Genomic DNA, 21,145 nt, shown 5'->3' on the forward strand with positions numbered 1-21,145 from the left:
ACCGCCTGGGGGTGTGTGCCCATACAGAGCTGGCAGTCCCCATCTCTCCCACTCACCAGGGGCACGAGGAGTGGGGTGAGATGGAGCACAGAGGACAGTGATGGGGAAGGGGAGCTGGGACAGATGCGGTGTGCCCCTTGCTCCTTGCACAGAGGTTGTTCCTCTTCGTAGAGAGAAACTCACAGCGCGGAGCGTTCACCAAGCAGCATCGCCTTTAACCGAGTGCGCAGAGCCTAACTTCCCAGCACCGCAAAGGTTCGGCTGCGCTCTGCAGGATGAGCAGCTCCGTTAACAGGGCTGAAGGAACGTCGTCTCCTCCTCAGAAGCAACGTAAAGCCCTCTGCTAGGACAGTTCCTAACTTTCCTTTCCCCACCGGCTCCCACTGCAGTGTCAACAAGAGGCTGTTACGGATAGGAGGGACGGACGGAGAGAGGAAGGGAGGGAGAGGGAGGAGGAGGAGCAGGAGGAGAAGAGGGAGGGAATGAGACAGGCAGAGAGCTCGAGTTACCGCAGCCGCATCAGTGCCGTCCCCGGGCTCGCCCGCAGCCCACGCGGTGCCGGAGGCGGCCACGTACGATGGGATAGTGGAACTGCTCGGGGAAGGGCCGGGACACCGCAGGCAGCGCCGTCCCCCGCATTCACCGCAGCACGGCCCTACGAGCCCGAGGATGTGCCACGAGCGTGTGAGGGAAGGAGCGCGGCTCACCCGGTGCAGGTACGGCCATGTCCGGGGATCTCGTTCGTGCACTGAAGATGGGGATCCCCGAACCTGGTGGGCTTTTGGTTGGGAGAACAACAGAAAAAAGGGCGGTGGGCACGGACCTGATGGCTTTGAAGCGTCGAGTCAAAGTGCAAAACGAGCTACCTGTGATGTCCCCAGCTGACGGCGAGTTCATCTGAAGGCTCGAGATTGAAGCATCCATCCTGCAGTAAAACGAGCAGGAGGTGCGCCCTGGCACAAGGGGCACCTGGGCTGGTGGGACAGCTGTAAGAGATCTCACATACCGGGCCATTTAGGCTGTGGTTTAGTACATTTTAGCACATTCTGGCTGCCCATGAACCTGCCCCCAGCTGCAGAGCTTGAGTTGAGTTTGGGAGGACGGGGAGCAAGGTTTGGCTGTCCCATGCTTTTGTTGAGAGCTGGGAGAAAATTCTTAAAAATCAGGGGATCCACGAGGTAGAGACAAATAATTAAAGGAAGCAGCCACTGGGCTTGGTGCCGCAAATACGTACAGTCAGCAGTTGCAAGCCAAATATTTATTTACGGAGGATTTCCTGCCATGAACACCTCGCGGCAGGGTTTAGTCCCTCTGCTCTGTGCTTTCATCCCACCAGCCAAAAGGGGGAGCTGGGTGCTGAACCCCTGGGTTGGTTTTTGGAGACGGCTGGAGCAAGGAGAGGGCATGAGCTGCTGCTCCTGAGCTGCTTATGCCTTGGGCAGGAACCGTAGTGTGGTGAGAGCTATAGGGTAATGGGAACTGTTGGGGGGAACCATATGTTGCCCTAAATTGTTAACTTCCAAAATACTGGCTTGCCTTTTTGGTAGACATGTAAATGCAAATGTTATGTTGATAAGGGAAAAATGAAGCTCCAAACACTAAACTGACAATGATGCCAAGAGGGAGCGTGAAAGGAATGGGCAGAGAAAGGCACAAGCACTAGGCTCACCTACTCTGTGCAAGTGCTGCTTCTAGTGAAAATAGGAGAAAGAAACCCACATCTCAAGTGCAATGTCCTGACAAGTCCTCATCCCACAGTGGCAGTGGCTGGGCGGCGAAGCACTGTGTGAAAAATTTCAATGACACTGGAATGCCTTTGTTGGTAATTTTTCTTGGTTCGGACATTTTTTTACAGTCTGCATAATTACCTCTTCTCCACATTGCTCTTTTCCTTCCTTCTCCCTGTATCTTGAGATTGCTTCTGAGGGGGAGAAGAGCAAGCTTTGTCCTGCCTCAAATATCATTTTCAGTTTTATTTTGCTTTTTCATTGTGATGAAAAACCCAGCTGTAGGACTGCTTATAAATAAGGGTGCAAGAAAGGTGAAAAAAGCATCTGAACAACACTCTGAGATACAGAATTTGATTTTGGGTGGAGCTATGTGGAGCCAGGAGAAGGACTTAGTGGCCCTTATGGGTGCCTTCCAACTCAGGATGTTCTGTGATTTTATGACTCTTAAGTAATTTCTTTGGGGGTGGCACAAACTCATCTGCATAATTTTTGAAGCACAGTGCTCCTGCAGATAAGTAAACTGGGCTTTTGGAGCCATAGCAGTAACAGTAGGAGCTGAAGGAAGAAGGAAGAATTGTCCTCGTTGCTTTATTTTGCTGTGAGGGTAAGAGGGTGGCTCTGAGTTTGGTTTTACTGTTCAGGACCCTGAATGACATTGGATTGTACTGGGGGAGGCCGCACAATGGGTGCATCCAATAGTGGACAGCCCCCTACCTTTGGTATGATCAGCAAATAAAACAGTAATTGCATTATGCTCACCAATTCATGAGGTGTTGGGAAAAAAATAAAATTAAAAACGCTCATTAGCATCAGAGGTAAACTGAAGATTGGGGGATTGGAGGAAGAGAGTCCACTGGTATTGAAGAGAATTCCAGAAAGCAACATTTGGTATAAGGGAGGTGAAGGGAGCACAGAGACAGAAAGCAAAGGTTTTTAGACTGATAGTTGGAAAAAAGGACTGCTAAGAAGAGTGAAGGTTGTGTGAGGGCAAGGAGGCAGCACAATGAAGGAGCCACCATCTGCCCCTGTCATGAGGCAGGACCTTGGCTAGGTGCTTGCTGGGACTGCGCATTTAGTAAGGCTGTCCCAATATCCTCCTGAAGGGGGAAAAGCACTGGCCTCAGGTGACAGATTGGGTTAATTTTCTTCCTAGAGGCTCGTATGATGCCATGTTTGGGATTTTTGATGAAAATAGTTATGATCATACACTGATCACTGTTGTAGTTGTTGCTGTGCAGTGCCTATGCAGAGCCAAGGATATTTCAGCTCCTCACACTACTTGCCAGGGAGGAGCTGAGGGCACACCAGAAACTGGGAGGGTACAGAACCAGGACAGCTGACCCTGACTGTCTTGTACCATGGGTTGTCATGCTCAGCAATAAAAGCTGGGGTTAGAGGGAGAAAGGGATAATTAAGCTGTTATGTTGCCTTATATGGTACTAAAACCATCATTCAGAGAAGGAAGTGGTGTGAACTGTCGAAAGATAAGAAGAGATAAAGGACTGCAGATGCCTATTCTAAAACTGCCTGTGCTGCAGCACAACCATAGGAGATCTAGAGCAAGCTAGTGTAATTTTTCAGAGATATTCCTCCATTATTGAACTTTGGCCATGGATTTTCTTTGATTTTTACAAGAAAAATTTCTCTGCTTATTACTGCATATTACAACTGTAATGAGTGTTGAGGCTGTGTTGATTGTGCTGCTTAAAGATACAGTTGTATGCACATATCTGAATGCAGATTCCATATGTCTAGGATTTCCTCAGTATGAGCATTAATCTAGAATTTAACGTAACTTTCAAATCTATTTTTTTGTCAAGAACTATTAAATTCTTCAAAGCTGGACTAGTTTCTTCTGTTCAGTTTTAAAGAAAAAAAAAAAAGGTGTTTATTATTAAAATCCAAAGAAATAAATGAAACCAGTGCTATCCTCTCTGGACAGCTGGTTCCAGCACCTCACCACTCTCTGTAAAGAATTTCCTCCTAACATTTATCTATCTTCTCTTTTAGTTTAAAAACATTTCCCCTTATGCCATCACTATCAGACTGTGTAAAAAGTTGGTCTTCCTGTCTATACGCTTTTCTTAAGTACTGGAGGGACACAATGAGGTCCCCCAGGAGCCTTCTGCAAGATAAACAAGCCCAGACCACTTGACCTTTTTACACAGGAAAGGTGCTCCAGCCCTCTGAACATGCTCTTGTCTTCCTGCGGACCCACTCCAACATCTCCACTCCTTGTGCTGATGGCCCCAGGCCTGGACGCAGTACTCCAGGTTGAGCCTCACAAGGGCAGGGCAGAGGGAGACAATCCCTTCCCTCTCCCTACTGCCCACCCCTCCTGTGATGCAGCCCAGGGTACAGTTGGCCTTCTGAGCTGCAAAAGTACCCATCCAGCTTTTCACCCCCAGAAGCCTCGAGTCCTTCTCTACAGGGCTGCTCTCAAGTTCTTCTCTCAGTCTGTACACGTATCTGGGGTTGCCTCAATCCAAAGTGGTGCCTTGCACTCGGACTTGTTGAACTTCATTAGGTTCACGTGGGCCCTCTTTTCAAAATTGTCTGGGTCCTTGTGTCCTATCAACTTAACCACTCAGCTTAGAGGCAGCCATAGTGTAGTGTAGCCGATAATTTACAGAACAGGGGGATGTTTTGGATGGGCAAGGTTGGGGACGTTGGTGACTCTCTGAAGGCCTTGGCAGCACAGCTTCCCACCCCGGGTCCTTTTTCAGAAAGGATGCCCAGCTGAAACCTCACCGCAGCAGCTCAGGAGGCCTGGGCTCTCCTCCTGGTTGTGCAGCAGGTCTTTTCTGTGGCTGCTAGTGAATTCACTAATCACTGCCCGGTACCATTTCCTTGTTCATAAATTGCTTTTGTCTTTCTGGAGGTCCTGAGGTTTATCTTAAATATTAACATCTTCCCTTCTCAGGCCCCTCTCCCCATATATGACCCAAAATGGAGGCCCAGGGTCTGCTGGGGAGCAGCCCTGAGGTTGATGTGCTTTCAAAACACGAAGTGCACAGCTATCTGCTTCCTTGTCCCTCAGGCTGTTTAACCTGCAGTGCCATCTGCCCCGCATGGAAAAGCCAATATTTTCTTTAAATGTTTTTCCATTTAAAAATAATAGAGAAAAGCATTCCTTGGAGGGGTGGGACAGAGTCCACAAGTCTTGTTCACGTGGCCTGTATCTTGTCCTGGTGACAATCCCGGAATAATGGGAGTAAAATATTGCTGCATGTGAAAACAAATAAAAAAACGCACCCATTCAACTAACCAACATCCTCAGTATTAAATAAAGTGCCTAGCAAGTCAGTACTTCCTTGACAGAAACTGGCAAGTATGAAGCAGTAGAACAATATCTTGCTTAGACTTGCTAATCAACTGACAAAAGGAGAGAATCCTGACATTGGTGAGAGGTATCAGGGAGGAAAAGCCTTCTTATGATCCAACAGAAAGACCAGAAGACAACACTTTCTCCCTGTTCTTTATCCAGTTTCCCATCCTCCTTGCCTTCCAGTCTTGACATTCACTTTGGATGAGGACATTGTTAATACGTGCTGCTGTGCATGGTATCCTCTGAGTTGAAAAGAGACATTCTAAAGCGCTGTGAAGATGAAATTTAGCCCCACCACCTCGGCTGCTATCCACACTGAGTTCCTGTGGTTGAGATGGCATCGTGGCCTGACTCACCTATCATAGGTGGCCCTGTGTATGTGGGCACCAAGCAAAGAGGCAGGACTCAGCCAGCACTCCAAGGGAGCACGGTAGGGCCAGGTGTCCGAGGACAATGTTTTATTTTGAACAGAAGTCAGTTGGGCTGGATGACAATGATCAAAGAGAGAAACCTGGCCGCCCAGCGGGGGACAATTTTTCCTTCCCTAGCAGTGTTGACCCAGCTACTGCTGAGCCCTCTGTTTTCGCAGTTTTCACCTTTGAGAGATTGAAGGTGACCCCTGCTCTCCTAAAATGCTTGTGTTTAGGAACATTATTTTCTGATATGTTAAATTATCTAAGTATATTCAGTCCCTCTCTGTGTCCTGCCAAGCTTCTGTGAATGCAGTTTAAAGGCTTTGTTCCAGGGGAAATAAAAAATTAACAAGTATTAGTAGTGGTTACGCCAGGGCACATACTACTTTTGGCTCTTAAGAAAGGCAGTTTGAAATACCTCTGCTGTCTTTAGCTATGCGGTGCCTGAGGCTTCTACTCCTCTTTGCATGTTTAAATCACACCCGTGCTTTTGGGTGTGCAAGTGGTGATAGCAACTGCTTGCCTCTCTCTTGTACAAAGTGGCAACTCCTGCTGATAGCCAGATGTGCTTTGGACATGTTGTGCTTTGGTTCCTTCACTGTTCAACATGTGCGACATGAACGAGAATCTAACACTTCATCATTCACCAAACTCAGCAGTGTGACTGTAACTTCGACCCAGAAAAATTAAGCAAACTTTATTTCTTTAAATTTTTGTTTTTAATCTTTTTCTCATGGGGACTCTAGACCTACTTACCTTCTCTGCTGCAAGCCATATTGCTTTTCCTGATCCCTATGCTGTGTAACCTTGATCTCTTGGTACTGTTTAAATAATTATACTCATTAACAGATCTAAAGAAGGTGTTATTAACTTTGATGGAATAACTAGGCTCAGTCAAATGAGTTAACGTGACCCATTCACAGTGCAACATAAAGAAGTTTAACAAAGGTCAGTGTTGTAAGCAGAGTCTCTAGCAAATTTACCCACCATGGCATACTGTCATGGTGCTTGGGAGGCCTCCTGGCACAGCAAAGATGGCAAATAAATTCTCTCATTCTCCTTGTTTGCTGAAAGGAATGAAATTTAAGGAGGTGGTCTTGGTGAGTTCTGGCAAGCTCAAAGGTTTCCTTTTGCTGCTTTCTAGATCACTCTGACAAGAAGCCGCTTCTGGTGCTCCAACAAAGGGCTGATCCTTCAGCCTATGAGGACTGTGGTTTGTCTAACGTGATACAGACCTATGTTATTGTAAGATCAATAAGTATACAGACGTTGTAAAGTATTTGATGATCAGTAAGTATGCAGAGCAATTAGGCTTAGTAAGATTATCATGTTGGAAAAGATAATCAAAGATAAGTGGAAAGTACTCACCGGGGGTTGTAGGCTTGCAAACAACTCCCCAAGGAGGAATCTCCAGAGGGAGATCCTTCCTTAGTGGCTGTCAGCCCTTAAATGGGATCTAGGAGAGGTAGAGCCAAGCTCCAGCCCTTCCGATCACACGGTTGAATTGCCTTCACCTGTGCTCCTGCAGCTGACTCAGTGCTTGCCTCAGGTGGTCAGTCAGAGGTTCAGACTGTGACCCAACAGTTCCATTACAGTTATCTTCTTCTTTTCTTCCTTGTTCATTTTAGGCATGTGTCAAGAGACAGTGCAACTGCAGGCTGCTGTGACTCCCATTGCTCTGGTCTCAGGCTTTAGTACAAACTTCGTTGGATCTACACAGAGCATTAACACACTCTGCTGGGCAGGTTAAACAAACCACTCTCTAGGATATGAAACAGGTAATTTTTCTGCAATGCCCTACATTAAATACTTGGCAGTTGAAGTGACAGGAAATAGAAAAAGCTTTGAGATAATTGTAAACCGCAATTCATGACTCAAATCAAAGAGAAAACTCAGACCTGTGTTGTGATTTAACCCGGCAGGCAGCTCAGCACCACACAGCCATTTGCTCACTCCGCTCACAGTAGGATAGAGGAGAGAATCAGCAAAAACATAAAATTTGTAGTTGAGATAATGACAGTTTAATAGGACTGAGAAGGAAAATAATGATGATGATGATGATGATGATGATGATAAAAGAATATTAAAGGTGAGTGATGCACAGTGCAATTGCTTGCTACCTACTGACAGATGCCCAGCCAGTCCCCAGGCAGTACCTCCTCCCCACACCTAACCCCCACTTTTATTGTTTAGCATGACATCCCTTCTGCCAGTTTAGGTCAGTTTCCTTGTTCTGTCCCCTCCCAGCTCCCTGTGCACCCTCAGCTCCTTGTTGGTAGGTCAGCGTGAGGAGCTGAAATGTCCTTGGCTCTGTGTAGGCGCTGCTCAGCAACAACTACAACAATGGTGGGTTATCACCTTTGTTCTCATCCTAAATCCAAAACACAGCATCATACTGCTACTAGAAAGAAAATTAACTCTCCCAGCCAAGACCATTTCAGTATCCATGCCATCTATGTCATGATCAGATCCCACACTTTCCCATTATCATTCCCTTAGTCTATGGGCTCTCTCTCTAAAATGTCCATAGAGTTTATTTAGTCTATAAATTTGGGATCCCTCCATTACCATGGTCCTTCTGAGCAGGAGATGTGGTGTGTGATGTTGGATCGTTGCATGCTGAAGCCATTTCTGGTTCCCATTACCACAGTTCTTTGATTGGTTACATAAAAATTGTTTTTTCATTAATTTGAGTGATTCTTGTTGATGAGGCATACAACAACCACAGAAGTGATGATATACAGTACTGTATAGCAGTTGGCATTATATAATTCAAATTATTGGCTGTTTTCACCCATCATCAAATTTCTTTGAGGTACACACTGGACTTCACCATCGTTTTGCATTACTCATCAAATACACCTATGTCCTTGAGAAAAAGCAATCTCACAAATGGGCTTGCCTTTGCCTGAGGCAGGAATAATCCAGACTGTCTTGCCCAGCACTTCCACATGTACCACTGGGATTTTTTCTCTTCTGCAGTATGTAGATATTTTAATTGGGCAGGGCCAGCTCTACTGACAGATCCCTAAGTGTTATCTAACCAGATAGTTTTTTGGTAAATGTGTAACCCAGTGCTTGAATGTCCCAGCACCCATTGCTCTTAGTGTAGTCTTAAACAGTCTTAGCCAGGTTTCTATGAGGTTGTTTTGGAAATGATCTCATTGTTTGACTCAGTTCTTTCTAGAGTGCCATGCCACTACAGGCCTTGCTTTTCAAGGCCCAGGATAGTATTCGGGCAGTGGCATGGGGCATGGGATCTGTTTCCAACTGTTTGGTGGCTTTCACCATTGCAAGCACATTGTGTTTGCCATGGTGAATTTGTGGGAGTGTGGTGTAACCCACCTGCTAGTTTTCCCCATATTTATATTTCAGCTGCTGTCCTCTGAGCCAAAGAGACTTTATCTTCTTGGCTTGATTAATCACAGTGCATATTTTACATTCTTGGATAGCCTGTGCCCACAGTAGAGTCCTGTGTCCACAGTAGAGTCCATCCCTCAGTCCTGAGCCCATCTATATGTTGATGGCCTTTCTTGATGACCTGAGGTTTCATGGGCCCACTGAACTGGAAATTATTATGTTGCCAGTCCAGATTTACCTTCAATCCTAGTGGCTCAATCCACCTGCTGGTTGTCTTGATTTTCCTCAGTGGCTCAGCTTTGTGGTACATGGGCATCCATGGGATTTACTTTTACAACTACATTCTCTACCCAGACAGCAATGTCTTTCCACTCTGCAGTGGCCTAAACCGGTTTGCCTCTGTGCTGCCAGTTCTTTTGCTTCCATTGCTGTTACCACCCCCAGAGAGCATCTGTCACTATCCATGAGTCAGGTAGAAATCATGGGTTGAGATAAAAACAGTTTAATAGGACAAAAAAAGATGGGAAAATAGTAATAATAAAAAATATGAAAGCAAACAAAATAAAGTGATGTATAATGCAGTTGCTCACCACCTGCTGACAGATACCTAGCCAGCCCCTACTAGGGGAAGAATATTAACTCAGACAAAACCAGGGCAAGCGTTCTGCCAAAGGATTTTCTATAAAACATAAGAAATATTGATGCTAAAATAGTGGGTGCTCTTCAAAATAATCAAGAGAAAAGAGGTTGATTACTGTTAAGTCTACACTGTTTTCTAGACCACCTTCTGTAGACTGTAACATCTCCAGGACTCTTCCATGAAGATAAGTATGTAGAAGCTGGAAATCTTGAATCATAGGCTGTACTATTTGTTAGATGCAGACCAAGGAGAAAAAATACAGGGAAAATCAGATAATTTAGAAACTGTAGCCCTTGTCACACCTAACCTGTGCTGTAGAACAAGATGCTTTAGACTGGATGGTGATGGTTCTGCAAAATGCAGTCATGGACATGTTTTGCTAGTTAAACATGACAGAAGCAGTTGTTCGCCAACCCTTCTTTATAGAATAGCAATTTTCCTAGTAAATACAGGAGGAAGAGCATCCCATCCACCCTAGGTTGGATGGGGCCCTGGTCAGCCTGAGCTGGTGGGGGACAGCCCTGCTCATAGCAGGGCTTGGGCTGGGTGAGCTTTGAGGTTCCTTCCAATCTAAGCCATTCTATGAATTCGGTGATGTGCAGGACAGGGACAGTGGGGAAAACTGCAACACAGGAAGTTCCATACATACATGAGGAAGATCTTCTTTACTGTGAGGGTGACAGAGCACTGGAAGAACATGCTCAGAGAAGTTGGGGATTCTCCTTCTCTGGAAGTGTTCAGGAAGCATCTGGATGCTTTCCTGAGTGACTTGCTGTTGGGAACCTGCTTTAGCAGAGGGGTTGGAGTGTTTCTGAAGAAATTTCAATGGGCATCCATTAAGGGAATGGCTTGTGTGAAGGGTTTCTGGGTGTACATATGCTGGGAGTCTTGCTACGGAGCAATGGCAGATCCTTGAGCATCATGAAAGCATGTAACAGGAGCATCATGAAAGCTGGTAACAGGAGCTAACCCATTTTGAACAAGATGGGTTGTTTCCTTGTTCTTAGAACATCATATGTAGAAATGTGTTTATATGTGCATGTTTTTTATTATAGCTAAACTCTCACGCAAATTTACATGTATATTCATTTAAAACAGTTACTGAGATGATCGTAAGACTACTGTATGCTATGCATAGTTGAAAAAATACAGATCTGAGAAGTATTCAATGTAAAGATAATTTAAATGCAAATATCAGAAGAAACATGAATTTGGTAGGTATTTTCAAAAATGCTTATTGAATCTTTAAAAAAACATACATTTCACTGTGGAAGGAATTTCAGCAAATTAGGACTCCAATTCTACTCATCTTGTTTTTGTGGGTACTTACCAAAATTACTGGGATCATTCCTGTTGATAAGTAGAGTTGAACTTACTGACTGAATGTTAAAATGCATTTAAGTCTTTAACGCATAACCTATTCATTGAGTAAAAAGGAAAGAAGTTGGAGGCCTCTGTCTGCATTTGAGAGGAAAGCACTGGTGTGGCTTGGAGAGTCCAGGCAGAACATTCCTGGTCAGAAGACAGAGATCAGATTTTCATGAAATCTACAACTCTGAGTCTTCCCAGCTCCATTTGATTTGTTTTGTTTTGTTGGTTGTTGTTTTTGTTGTTGTTGTTGTTTGTTTGTTTGTTTGTTTATGGGAAACCAAATAAAATTTGCTGTTATAAAGTGGGAGAAGAGGAATCGAATGCTTTCCTCCCAGTAAAAATTCTCTCACTCTAGTTCTCTGAAAGAGGAGCTGGTGAGCCATTTGGTCATGTACTTAGTTACTCAACCATTGGAATTTTCTCAGTTCATTTATGGAGGCATATAATTCTTTTTGGCACTGTGATCTATTTGGCTTTACTTTCATTATTTTTCTCTCTCTTACAATTTGTACTAGGCTTGCAACCATGTATGCAGCACATTGATATGTTACAAAGATGAATGAGCTGTTATTCTTTGGGTCTCCTTCCTCTAAAAGACAGAGAAGTGCAGACCACTCCCTTTTCATGTCAACATGCCTTAGTGAGTCATTTACAGTCTGCAAAAAGAGAAATGTTCCAGTAACCTGACCCACTGCTTTGTCTTCTTTTTCCAAGCAGCTGGCCCAATGTCAAACATACCACTCATAGCCCCTCCAGCAGCAAGATCAGGAACGACTTCTGGATCTGTGCAAGAGACCAACACGATGAAGAGATGAAGACTGGAGGAACCTGGTTGGTTATGCCTGCTAATTGGCCAAGGCTTGCTGTCTTCAGGACCCAGACATTTTTCAAATAAATGGAGAAATATGGTATTTAAAACTTGTATTACTGTTATTTTCTCTCACCTGGCATGAGTGTCACTGCTGATGGGTCAAAGGCATGCTAGGTAACATGCTTAGTGGAGAAATGTTGATGGTAGGTGGGTGGTTGGAGTGGATGATATTGGAGGTCTTCTCCAATCTTGGTGATCCCATGATTCTATGCTGGAAGTAATGCGGAAGTGTGAAGCATCAGCCAGGGTGACCTGGTATCAGTGAGCCCTCTTGTGTGAGTAATTGAGGATATACTGTCTTGGGGGCAGGCTCAAGGAAGAACAAGTGAGAATTTGGCTGCCAGCAGCATATCTTATCCTCAGAAAAATGTGTTTGGGCAAATGCCCTGAGACAGGTAGCTTTCAAAAGGGATGATCTAGCTTTAAAACCCTACGCAGTAAATTTTGTATGCAGCACTGAAAGGAAATAAAATATTTAAAATATGCCATTCTTTCTTGTTTATTTCAGATGGATTTCAGAAAAATCAAGGTGCTTGTTTGCCTTGTGGGGCTCAGCTGTGGCAGCTTATGTTATTTTTGCATGAATTTGACCGGACTGTCTGTATTCTATGGCAAAAAACAAAATTGTACACTACAAACATTTAGGAAAATTGAAGAAAACTTCTTGCAGCTCCCAGATATAGATTGCCGTAAGGACCCACCTTTCCTTGTACTACTTGTGGCATCCTCATGTCAAGACATCGATGCCAGGATGGTCATCCGGCAAACCTGGGGGAAGGAGAGAACGGTGGCTGGCAAGCATCTAGTGACATATTTCCTCTTGGGAACCCCTGTGAATCTTAGGCAGCAGGCTGACATCAGTGCTGAAAGCCAAAAATACAAAGACATTATTCAAAAGGATTTTATGGACACATACTACAATTTGACTTTAAAGACCATGATGGGAATTGAATGGGTTCACCAGTTTTGTAACCAGTCCAGCTTTGTGATGAAAACTGACACAGATGTGTTTGTCAATGTTTTTTACCTCACTGAGCTGCTTCTAAAGAAAAAGAGGAAAACAGGGCTTTACACAGGCTTTCTGAAACTGCATGAGAAACCCATAAGGAAAAAAAAGAGCAAGTGGAGTGTGAGGATAGAAGAATACTCGGGTAACACCTACCCACCATTTTGTTCAGGGACTGGCTATGTTTTATCCACCGATGTTGCTAGTCAGATCTATCATGTTTCGGGGAGCATTTCATTCATCAAACTGGAGGATGTGTTCATAGGACTGTGCCTTGACAAATTAAAAATTCAGCCTGAGGAGCTTCATTCAGAACAGACATTTTTTCCAGAAAAGATTCCGTTCTCTGTTTCTCGTTTTAAGAAAATTGTGACTTGCCATGAAGTAAGCTTATCCGAACAGCAGAGCTACTGGAATCATTTAGTGACAGAAGAGCATGCGAGAGTGCTCTAGCACCTTCCCTGATTGAATTAACAAACTGAAATGCTTTGAATTTACAGGGCCCCGGCAAAACTCACAATTAATTCTAGATCCGTTGAAGACGTCTTACGGTTTTAGTCCCCATTTCTGCCTCAGAGCATTGTAACATCTTTCTCTCCCATTCATTTCTACCTCTTTCCATCCCTTCTCTACATAAGCAACTTCTGTTTTGTTTTTTTTTTCCTTTTTCTGGAAGACAGGGGGCCACAAACGTGCCTTCTCCATGGACTAGCTCTCAAAATCATGCTGCTACTGGACAGGGAATATTTCTGTGGTGCAAAAACGAACAAAAACCAACAAGGTACTTTCATTTATAGAAAATAATTGCACCCTCTTTCTGATCTCTCTTAAGAGATTACTGCATGTGTTTCCATCTGGACAGGCATTTAAGAAAAGTTGCTTATAGCTGTCAAGATGTTCCCCTCCTGGCTTAGGGAACTGTAGCCATGCACTTGCAGAACTGTGTTGTGGCAGAGATATCCCATTCAGCCTACACAGATTTTCTTTCTGAAGTGGAAGAATTTGCCCATGAAGATCTTTCAGGACAACTTTAGGTATAGGAAGTCACTTTATTAATGTGTAAGACTACTGCGCTATTTCCTTATGCGTGCCTCTCAATGGAAATGATTGTGTGATAGAGCTGGATCTGTATCACAGGATCAACCACAGACTGTTTGAGGCTGGCAGTGAACTTTGGAGGTCGTCTGGCCCAACCCTAGCTTCAGCAGGGACTTTCAGGGTTGGGTGCTGTATGGGAACTACTGAGTCACGGCCTGAACATCTGATTGATCACCTGAGACGAGCAATGAGTCAGCTGGAGGAGCACAGGTGAATTGCCTTCACCTGTGCTGCCAGAAGGAAAAATTGCCTTCACCTGTGCTGCCAGAAGGGGTGGAGCCTGGCTGCACCTCTCCTAGACCCATTTAAGAGCTGGCTACCAGGGGGGAAGGATCTCTTCTGGAGATCTGCTCTGCTGAAGTTTTGTAAGTGAGCCTAGGATAGGGGTAAGCTTTCTATTTATTCTCCTTTTGTTATCATAATCTGCTAATTTGTTTTGCTAAGCTCTCTTTGTTTATTTCATAGTTATAACATCCAACTATTCCTTGATTATACAGGTGCTAGGCAGCTTCTGAAGATCTCCAAGAAGGAGACTCCACAGCCTCTCTGGGCAACCTGTGCCAATGCTCTGTCACTGTACATTGTTCTATGTACATCATAGAATATCCCTTACTGTAGGGAGATAAACAGCCATGCATGATTAGCAAGAAAAACTCAGAACATCTTTAGGATATTTTAAGGTTTCATAAATAAGGAGTTGAACCCTTACAGCAGATATGGTGGAAAATGTATTTGGGTTCTGGGAAGGGAATAAGGAGTTCATAAAATCATGCCTTATGCAGTACTCCTATTTCATTGAATTGCACACAAAGATCAGTTTTACCATCAAAGAAGTAGCAAAAATGTGAAGTTGGAATACAAGTCTTATGAGGAGCAACTGAGGGAACTGTGATTATTCAGTATTGAGAAGAGAAGGCTCAGGGGACACTTTATCACTCCCTATGACAACCTGGAAGGAGGCTGTGGAGAGGTTGGCCTCTTTTCCTAGTTAGTAACAGTGATAGGATGAGAGAGAATGGCCTCAAGTTGCATGGGAGGGTGTTCAGGTTGAATATTAGGGAAAACTAATGATCAGAAAGAGAGGTGAGACACTGGCTCAAATAAAGTTAGGGGACTAATGGGTAATTAGGATGGGTGAAAAAGCAAGTACTGTCAGCCTTCCTGAGACTTTCTGAGGAAGTCATATGGAAAGATCCAGCAACAAAAACAGCAAGGAGTGATTAGATGTTTTGGTCTTTCAGGGTTTCCATGACGTATTTTCTAATAGAATTTCTGAATTAGGATTATTGTGATACAACAATCTGTTAGTTTGGTTTTGTTTATTTTTCTTATTTCTGTTCTTTTTATTTATCTTAGTGACAATTGTGTAAGTGTCCTTTTTCACTTCCCTGTGCCTGAAGAGCAGGATGAATATTTTCAGCAGGAATAAGCCCCATCCTGATAGATGTTGAGAGTGCATTTTCTTCTGACATAAAGTAAATGAAAGTCATGCACTGTTTTTTGGCAGCTGATAATGAAAAACTACATGCTACGTGCTACGTGTATGGTATCAGCAGGGACATGGCTAACCAGGTGGTTGGGTAGGTAGCAAAGGAGATGTTTGCCTTCCTCTAGCACATACATCCAGGCTGAACCAAAAGCACCTCCAGCTTGGAGGTATATCTACTCTTGGACTCAAAACCCTGTTATAGCACGTTTGCTTTTGTTCCAGCCCTCAGTAGGTGCAAAGGCTTAGACTGAACAAGCCTAACAGCAGCATTTAAGTCATTATTATTTCCATGTAAATTGTAGAAATGTCATTTTTCTTTGCTGTTCATTGTTTGTCATTATTGTACCCAAGGTGCAAGCTTGCTATTGTACTACTGGAATTACTGCATTCAGTTCTGAGGCTCCCAGCATAAGAAGGACATGGAGCTGTGCAGGGTGGTCCAGGGCAGAGACAAAAGGATGTTCCTCTCCTCTGAAGTAAGGTTGAGGGAGCTGGGCTTGTTCAACCTGGAGAAGAGGAGGCTCCAGAGAAACCTTATAGTGGTGTTCCATTACCTAAAGGGGGCCTACAGGGTCTGCAGCTGAGGATAGACACTTTATCAGGGAGTGTAGTGATAGGACAAGGTATAACAGTTTTAATGCGAAAGAGGGGAGATTTATAATAGGTTTAAGGAAGAAATTACTTGCTAAGAGTGTGATGAGGCACTGGAACAGGCTGTCCAGAGAAGCTGTGGATGTCCCATCCCTAGAGGTGAGTGAATGGCCTCAACTTGTGCCAGGGGAGGTGCAGATTGGTTATTAGGAAAAAAGAGAAGGAGTGGTGAGGCATTGGAACAAGCTGCCCAGGGAGGTAGTGAAGTCACTGTGCCTGGAGGTGTTCAAGAAATGTAAAGATGTGGCACTGAGGGACATGGTTTAGTGGGCAATACTAGTGGTAGATAGTTGGACTAGATGATCTTAGAGGTCTTTTCCAACCTTAATGATTCTGTTATTCTAAGGAAAAGTATTAAGTACAAATGAATGCTTTCATGTCTCTCTCAGTTCCCAGGCTTGTAGAGTAGACAGTGCAGCTTAATGTTTACCCTGGCGTCTTCTGGTACTCAAGAGAAATACTCCTAGAGCCCCTTGTGCATCTCTCATCCCTTCTGTTCACTGCAGCATGTGCTTCACTTCCACCTCTGTGCCTGGCGCCAGCTGTCAGGACCAGTCCAACCAAACTATCCCAGAGAGCCTTTGGCTAGGCAGATGAGTTGGCTTATTATCTTCCACTTGGTGTTGTGATTCAAGAGGCACATGGCTCCTGGGGTGGTGCTGCTGCTGGTCTTCTGTCAGGCTGAGCTTGTGGCCAAAGGATAAAGTCTCCCATTAGGAGACCGCTTTGTGGGATGTCTGCTGTTGAGCAGCATTAAAATACATCTTACTTGAATAGATTGTGGCCTTGTATCATTGCAGAAATGTTACCTATGATGGCAGGCTCTGCTAGCTTTCTTGTCTACAGGTTTTATTTTAGTTCAGGAATGTTGCTAACTAATTAGGGAAGATGATGCTACTCTGTGTTAATCACATTTGCAGAAGCTATCCCTATATTTTCAGGGCTAAGTTCATCGTTACTGTGCCATTTGTTATTAGGTCCTCAGGTGTGTTTAAACAAATGTTGTTTCCAGGGAGCATATTTGAAATTTCTATGAAACCTCTGCAGGATGCCTACAAATTACTGCATTTGTAATATTTTGTCCCCTCCAAATATATGTTATTACACATTTAATGGCCTAACTGAAACATTTCCCTTGCCACTACTAAGTCTGCAATAAGGAGAAAATCAGTATAGAATGAAATGTGATGGATTTAGGTAGCTTGTTCCCATTCTCATTGCAAATTAGTTTCCAAAGTGGACACTTCAGGTTGCTGCACATTAATTTTCTCGACATATGATTTTCTGTTAGCTCACATAAATTAGAAATTGATTTCATAATCCTTCCTATTCAGTATGTTGCTTCGAATAAGAATGTAATAAATAATTAGTTGTATAGTATGATTCTGCTGTAAAAGATGATTTAAGAAAACTAACTGGTTGCATGTAAGGCAAATTTATCTGTTTATTCAAATGCAGCCACTGAGCTTGTCAGTTTATATGTATCAGCTAAATGAAACTAGCTTTTGCTGCTTAGGCCATGGATCATGGCTTTTAATACAATCAAAACTCTTTAGTAGCCTTTTGCCAAATTATGTGTATTTTCCTATGAAAGGCCACCAGAGAAAGATTGGAAATATAACTAAGACAGCAAACAAAATACTGCAGTGTACATCTACTTATCTCTTTTTAGGTTTTTATAGATTAATACAAGAACTGAGATAAATTGTTAGCAATTTATCTGCACAAATCTAGAATTTTTATGTTTCTTGGGAAGGAAGATCATTAAATTAACTTTTTTATGAATAGATTTAGAAAGTTACTCTGAAAAGTTACTCCAGCACTTCTCACTGAGTAACAAGGACTGCAGGAATCAACAGAACTGTCAATGTCTTAGAGAGGTTAAGTGTGTTTCAGCATAGATACAGTATATTTCCAACACGAGATGAGTTTTGGAACACAGAAAAATAAGTACATTTTTTGCAATTCTAAGCATCAGTTAACCTGATCTCAACTTAGGTTAGGATTTTCCAATGTGTCCATGAAACATACCTGATTCAACACTAATGAGGAGGCATTTGCCCTTTCTTTTTTTGAGAATTTGAGAAAGACTTTTGCAATCAAACACTTGCCTTAGTAAAAGCTGAATGGGATACAAGGGCTAACTGTCTATCATGGATCTGGCAAGGACGTTATCCTTCTTGGATGTGTCCAGGATACTGGGTAATGTTAATAAAATACCATGTGATAATGTTTGCATTATTTGCATAGAACCTAAGAATGTTGATCTAACCAATGTATGATATTTTAGTAAACTATTTTGTTAACAGAAATCTGTGTGTTAACTTTTTTTTTTTGTGAATGTATTATCATTTTGGTATGTAATTAAATTAGGAGGCTTGTTCTTTTTTCAGTCACAAAGGATTTTCTCCCCTAAAATACTTATTTTGTACTTCCTAAAGTAGGAGTTGTTGGTTCTTCTTCCTAAGGCAAGCACAAAACTCCCATGAATGACGAAGTGACTGAGAATGAGAGTACTTTCCCAATAATTAAGCATGCAGTCGTGCCACACAACTGTCTTGTCATTAACAATCTGCACAGGGTGCACCTCTAAGTCAAACATCTGCAAACAGAACCTTATAAGCCAGCAATGATTCGAAAATGGATTTTTGTTTTCAAAATGACTAGACTGTCAAGTGCACGATTATTAAAACCATAACAAAGACATGTATATGCAAGGCATAGGGCATCCAGCCCCAGAAAACAGGCCTGTATTTTGCACAGATTCTGGCTGAGAAAACATATTTTTTTTCAAAGTCTGATAGGAGTGCAAGGCTATCCTTTAAAAAAGTTTGTTCAAGTACATTTTCTCTGGAAAATATAATTAGACAGTTTCTTTGGTTGAGAGATCTTTTTGCCTCACGTTTCACAAACTCGAAAGTCCATTATTTGTGTGGAAAAAAAATCCAAGTCCCATCTCTGGATCTCTGCAACTGAACCATTTTCTGATATCCCTTGCATCTGGCTGCTGATCCATCCTGACCTTGTTTAACATATGGCTCTGGGTGCAGGGTGAGAGGCACGTGTAATCAGCTTCCTATTCTTCTGTTGCCAAAAGCACTTAGGAATCAGAGCCACCATTACACTTACAAAATGTCGGTGTACAGCTGTAGGCGCAGAATGTCATAAATTAGTTATGTGGTGTGATTTACACCTCCAGCTTGTAGATCTTCCAGGCAGCTACATTCCCTTCATGTTTAATTTAATCGTTACTGCTGCAACAGTGATTGTAAGTAAATGTTTGACTCTGGTGCGTAAAGGGACCTGAAGGCTTTACATGTGCTTCTGTTAACAAAGGTGCAATGAGGGAATTAAAGAGAGAACAGAGCCTGGAGGCAAGAGTAGGAGTGAGCTGCTGTGTGTGTGAGCTGTGCAGCTTGCTCCTGCTGGGGTGAGGAGACAGCTAAGGAGTGGTACTTGGTGCTGGTGGGGAGAGCTTAGTGCTGGGGTGAGGATGTGTGAAGGCACCAAAGGCTGTGCTCTCCTGGTCCCTCAATAGTGAAACACTGGCAGAGGCTGCCTGGAGGGGTGATGGAAGCCCCATCCCTGGAGACACTCAAGGCTGGATGGTCTCTGAGCCTGATGTACCTATAGGTGTCCCTGTTCATTGCAGGGGAGTTGGACCAGATGGCATTTAAGGGTCCCTTCCAACTCAAATGATTCTGTGATTTTGAAGGTCTTGTCCTCTTATTCTTAGGCTAAGGCCTGCATGCTTTGCAGGCATGTCATGGAATGGAACACTGATTTGGAATACAAATGAAAAACAATGAAACCACGACAAGCTACAGCTTGAGGGGGAGGATGTTTGCTGCCAGGGACCACTGTAACAGAGTGGTAGTGCCTTCTTCATCTTTGCTGAAGAAAATTGTATATGGGGTATGGGAGAAGAGAGATTGGAAATTTCAGCCTAAGAATACGTAAATCTTCTCAATATTCTTAAAGTTTTTCAGCACTCACAGGTTTCTTGACCTTCTGGGAGGTCTTATTTTGCATATGAATTAGTGTTTGATGTCATAATAAATTTTACTGTAGGTAAGAGAAATCCAAAAGATAGCAGTGAACACAAACATAAAGAGAAGCTGAATGTATGGAATGGAACTATCTCTGCCAGGGATTTATGTTCTCTTATTGCAAAAGAACAGCTTTCAGTCAGATGTTGTATCACAAGTACAGCACATAAAAGACATGATTTCAAAGAAAATAAAATGTCCGTCCTTTTTGCTTTGTGATCTTAACTGATTGCCTAAAGGGAGCAGTTTGATGTCAGTCATAAGGCTGTATTTCATGAAAATGCAAACAAGACACAGCTCTTCCAGTGTAGGGCTGACTTTTATGGTGGTAATCTACTCTCTCATCATTACAGTGCCAGTTTGGATCACGCCGGTAGGTCACTTAGGGAATATTCATTAATATTCTATTTTCAGAAGTGTAAGTGTTAACATTTCTTATAACTGGCAACCTTGTAAAATTATCAGAAACGAAAGAGAAAGGGTATAACTTCATACTCCCCTGGCAGTTTTCCTGGCATTAATTGTGGGATGTCTCGTGGGATTTGTAGCCTTGGGCTAAGCACTTGTTCATGTGTGTTGCAGAAGAGGTTTGTGCACCATTCAAGCTTCATGTCACTGATTGATAGGTATCAAGAGCACCAGGGCTAAGGCAGCTCTGGACAGAGCTGCACTTTACCTAATCTCCTTGAAGAGTCTGATTTTTCCATAGGGAGGCATTCTGAAATCATGACCCTAAGCAATAATGAAAAGCAATAATGAAAAATGTAACAGTAAGTATAGTAAGTGTACAAAATTATGCTTACATTTTCTTGGCATGCTATCATGCATTACAAAGTTCCTTAGAACAGGCTGAATGATAATCAGGGCAATTAAGCTAACAACTTGGATCAGAGACAAGGCATTTCTAAAGCTGAAGTAAATGTTGCTAGGAGAACTGATCTATTAGAGTGCACTAAAAATTTCCTTCTCAGATTTACACTCCTCCTATCAGCACCAAAGCTGCATCTTCTTTCATTCTGTGAATAACTTACTTACTGTTGCCTGGATTCCATGCTGAATGTTTTCAACTGTTTCAACATTTCCTGAATTAAGACATTTTCATTTTACCAACTGCAACTCATCACAGATTTCAATACTGG

General features: G+C 43.1%; 2 protein-coding genes across 4 annotated transcripts in view; both read left to right on the top strand.

Moving 5' to 3' along the window:
• Nucleotides 1-491: 491 nt before the first annotated feature.
• Nucleotides 492-14,021, top strand: B3GALT5 (beta-1,3-galactosyltransferase 5). Of its 3 annotated transcripts, none has more exons than XM_042810343.1 (4): nt 495-716; nt 7,100-7,249; nt 11,557-11,750; nt 12,222-14,021. In XM_042810343.1, exons 3-4 carry the CDS (start codon nt 11,748-11,750, stop codon nt 13,170-13,172), a joined length of 954 nt encoding a protein of 317 aa, XP_042666277.1. In that variant the 5' UTR covers nt 495-716; nt 7,100-7,249; nt 11,557-11,747; the 3' UTR covers nt 13,173-14,021. The 3 variants fall into 3 exon arrangements, with proteins under 3 accessions (XP_042666278.1, XP_042666277.1, XP_042666276.1); XM_042810342.1 differs by having other exon boundaries at nt 498-716; nt 11,560-11,750; XM_042810344.1 differs by lacking the exon at nt 7,100-7,249 and having other exon boundaries at nt 492-716; nt 11,560-11,750.
• A 153-nt stretch (nt 14,022-14,174) lies between these two features.
• Nucleotides 14,175-21,145, top strand: part of IGSF5 (immunoglobulin superfamily member 5) — a 46,189-nt gene continuing 39,218 nt past the window's right edge. Inside the window, exon 1 of the mRNA XM_042810338.1 lies at nt 14,175-14,203. The gene's annotated coding sequence lies outside the window, so the exon portion shown is untranslated. The remainder of the gene's footprint in view (nt 14,204-21,145) is intronic.

Source organism: Centrocercus urophasianus, unplaced genomic scaffold (assembly GCF_019232065.1).
Source record: "Centrocercus urophasianus isolate 14NV4802_14NV808 unplaced genomic scaffold, USGS_Curo_1.0 seq_12, whole genome shotgun sequence".
Lineage (NCBI taxonomy): Eukaryota > Metazoa > Chordata > Aves > Galliformes > Phasianidae > Centrocercus > Centrocercus urophasianus.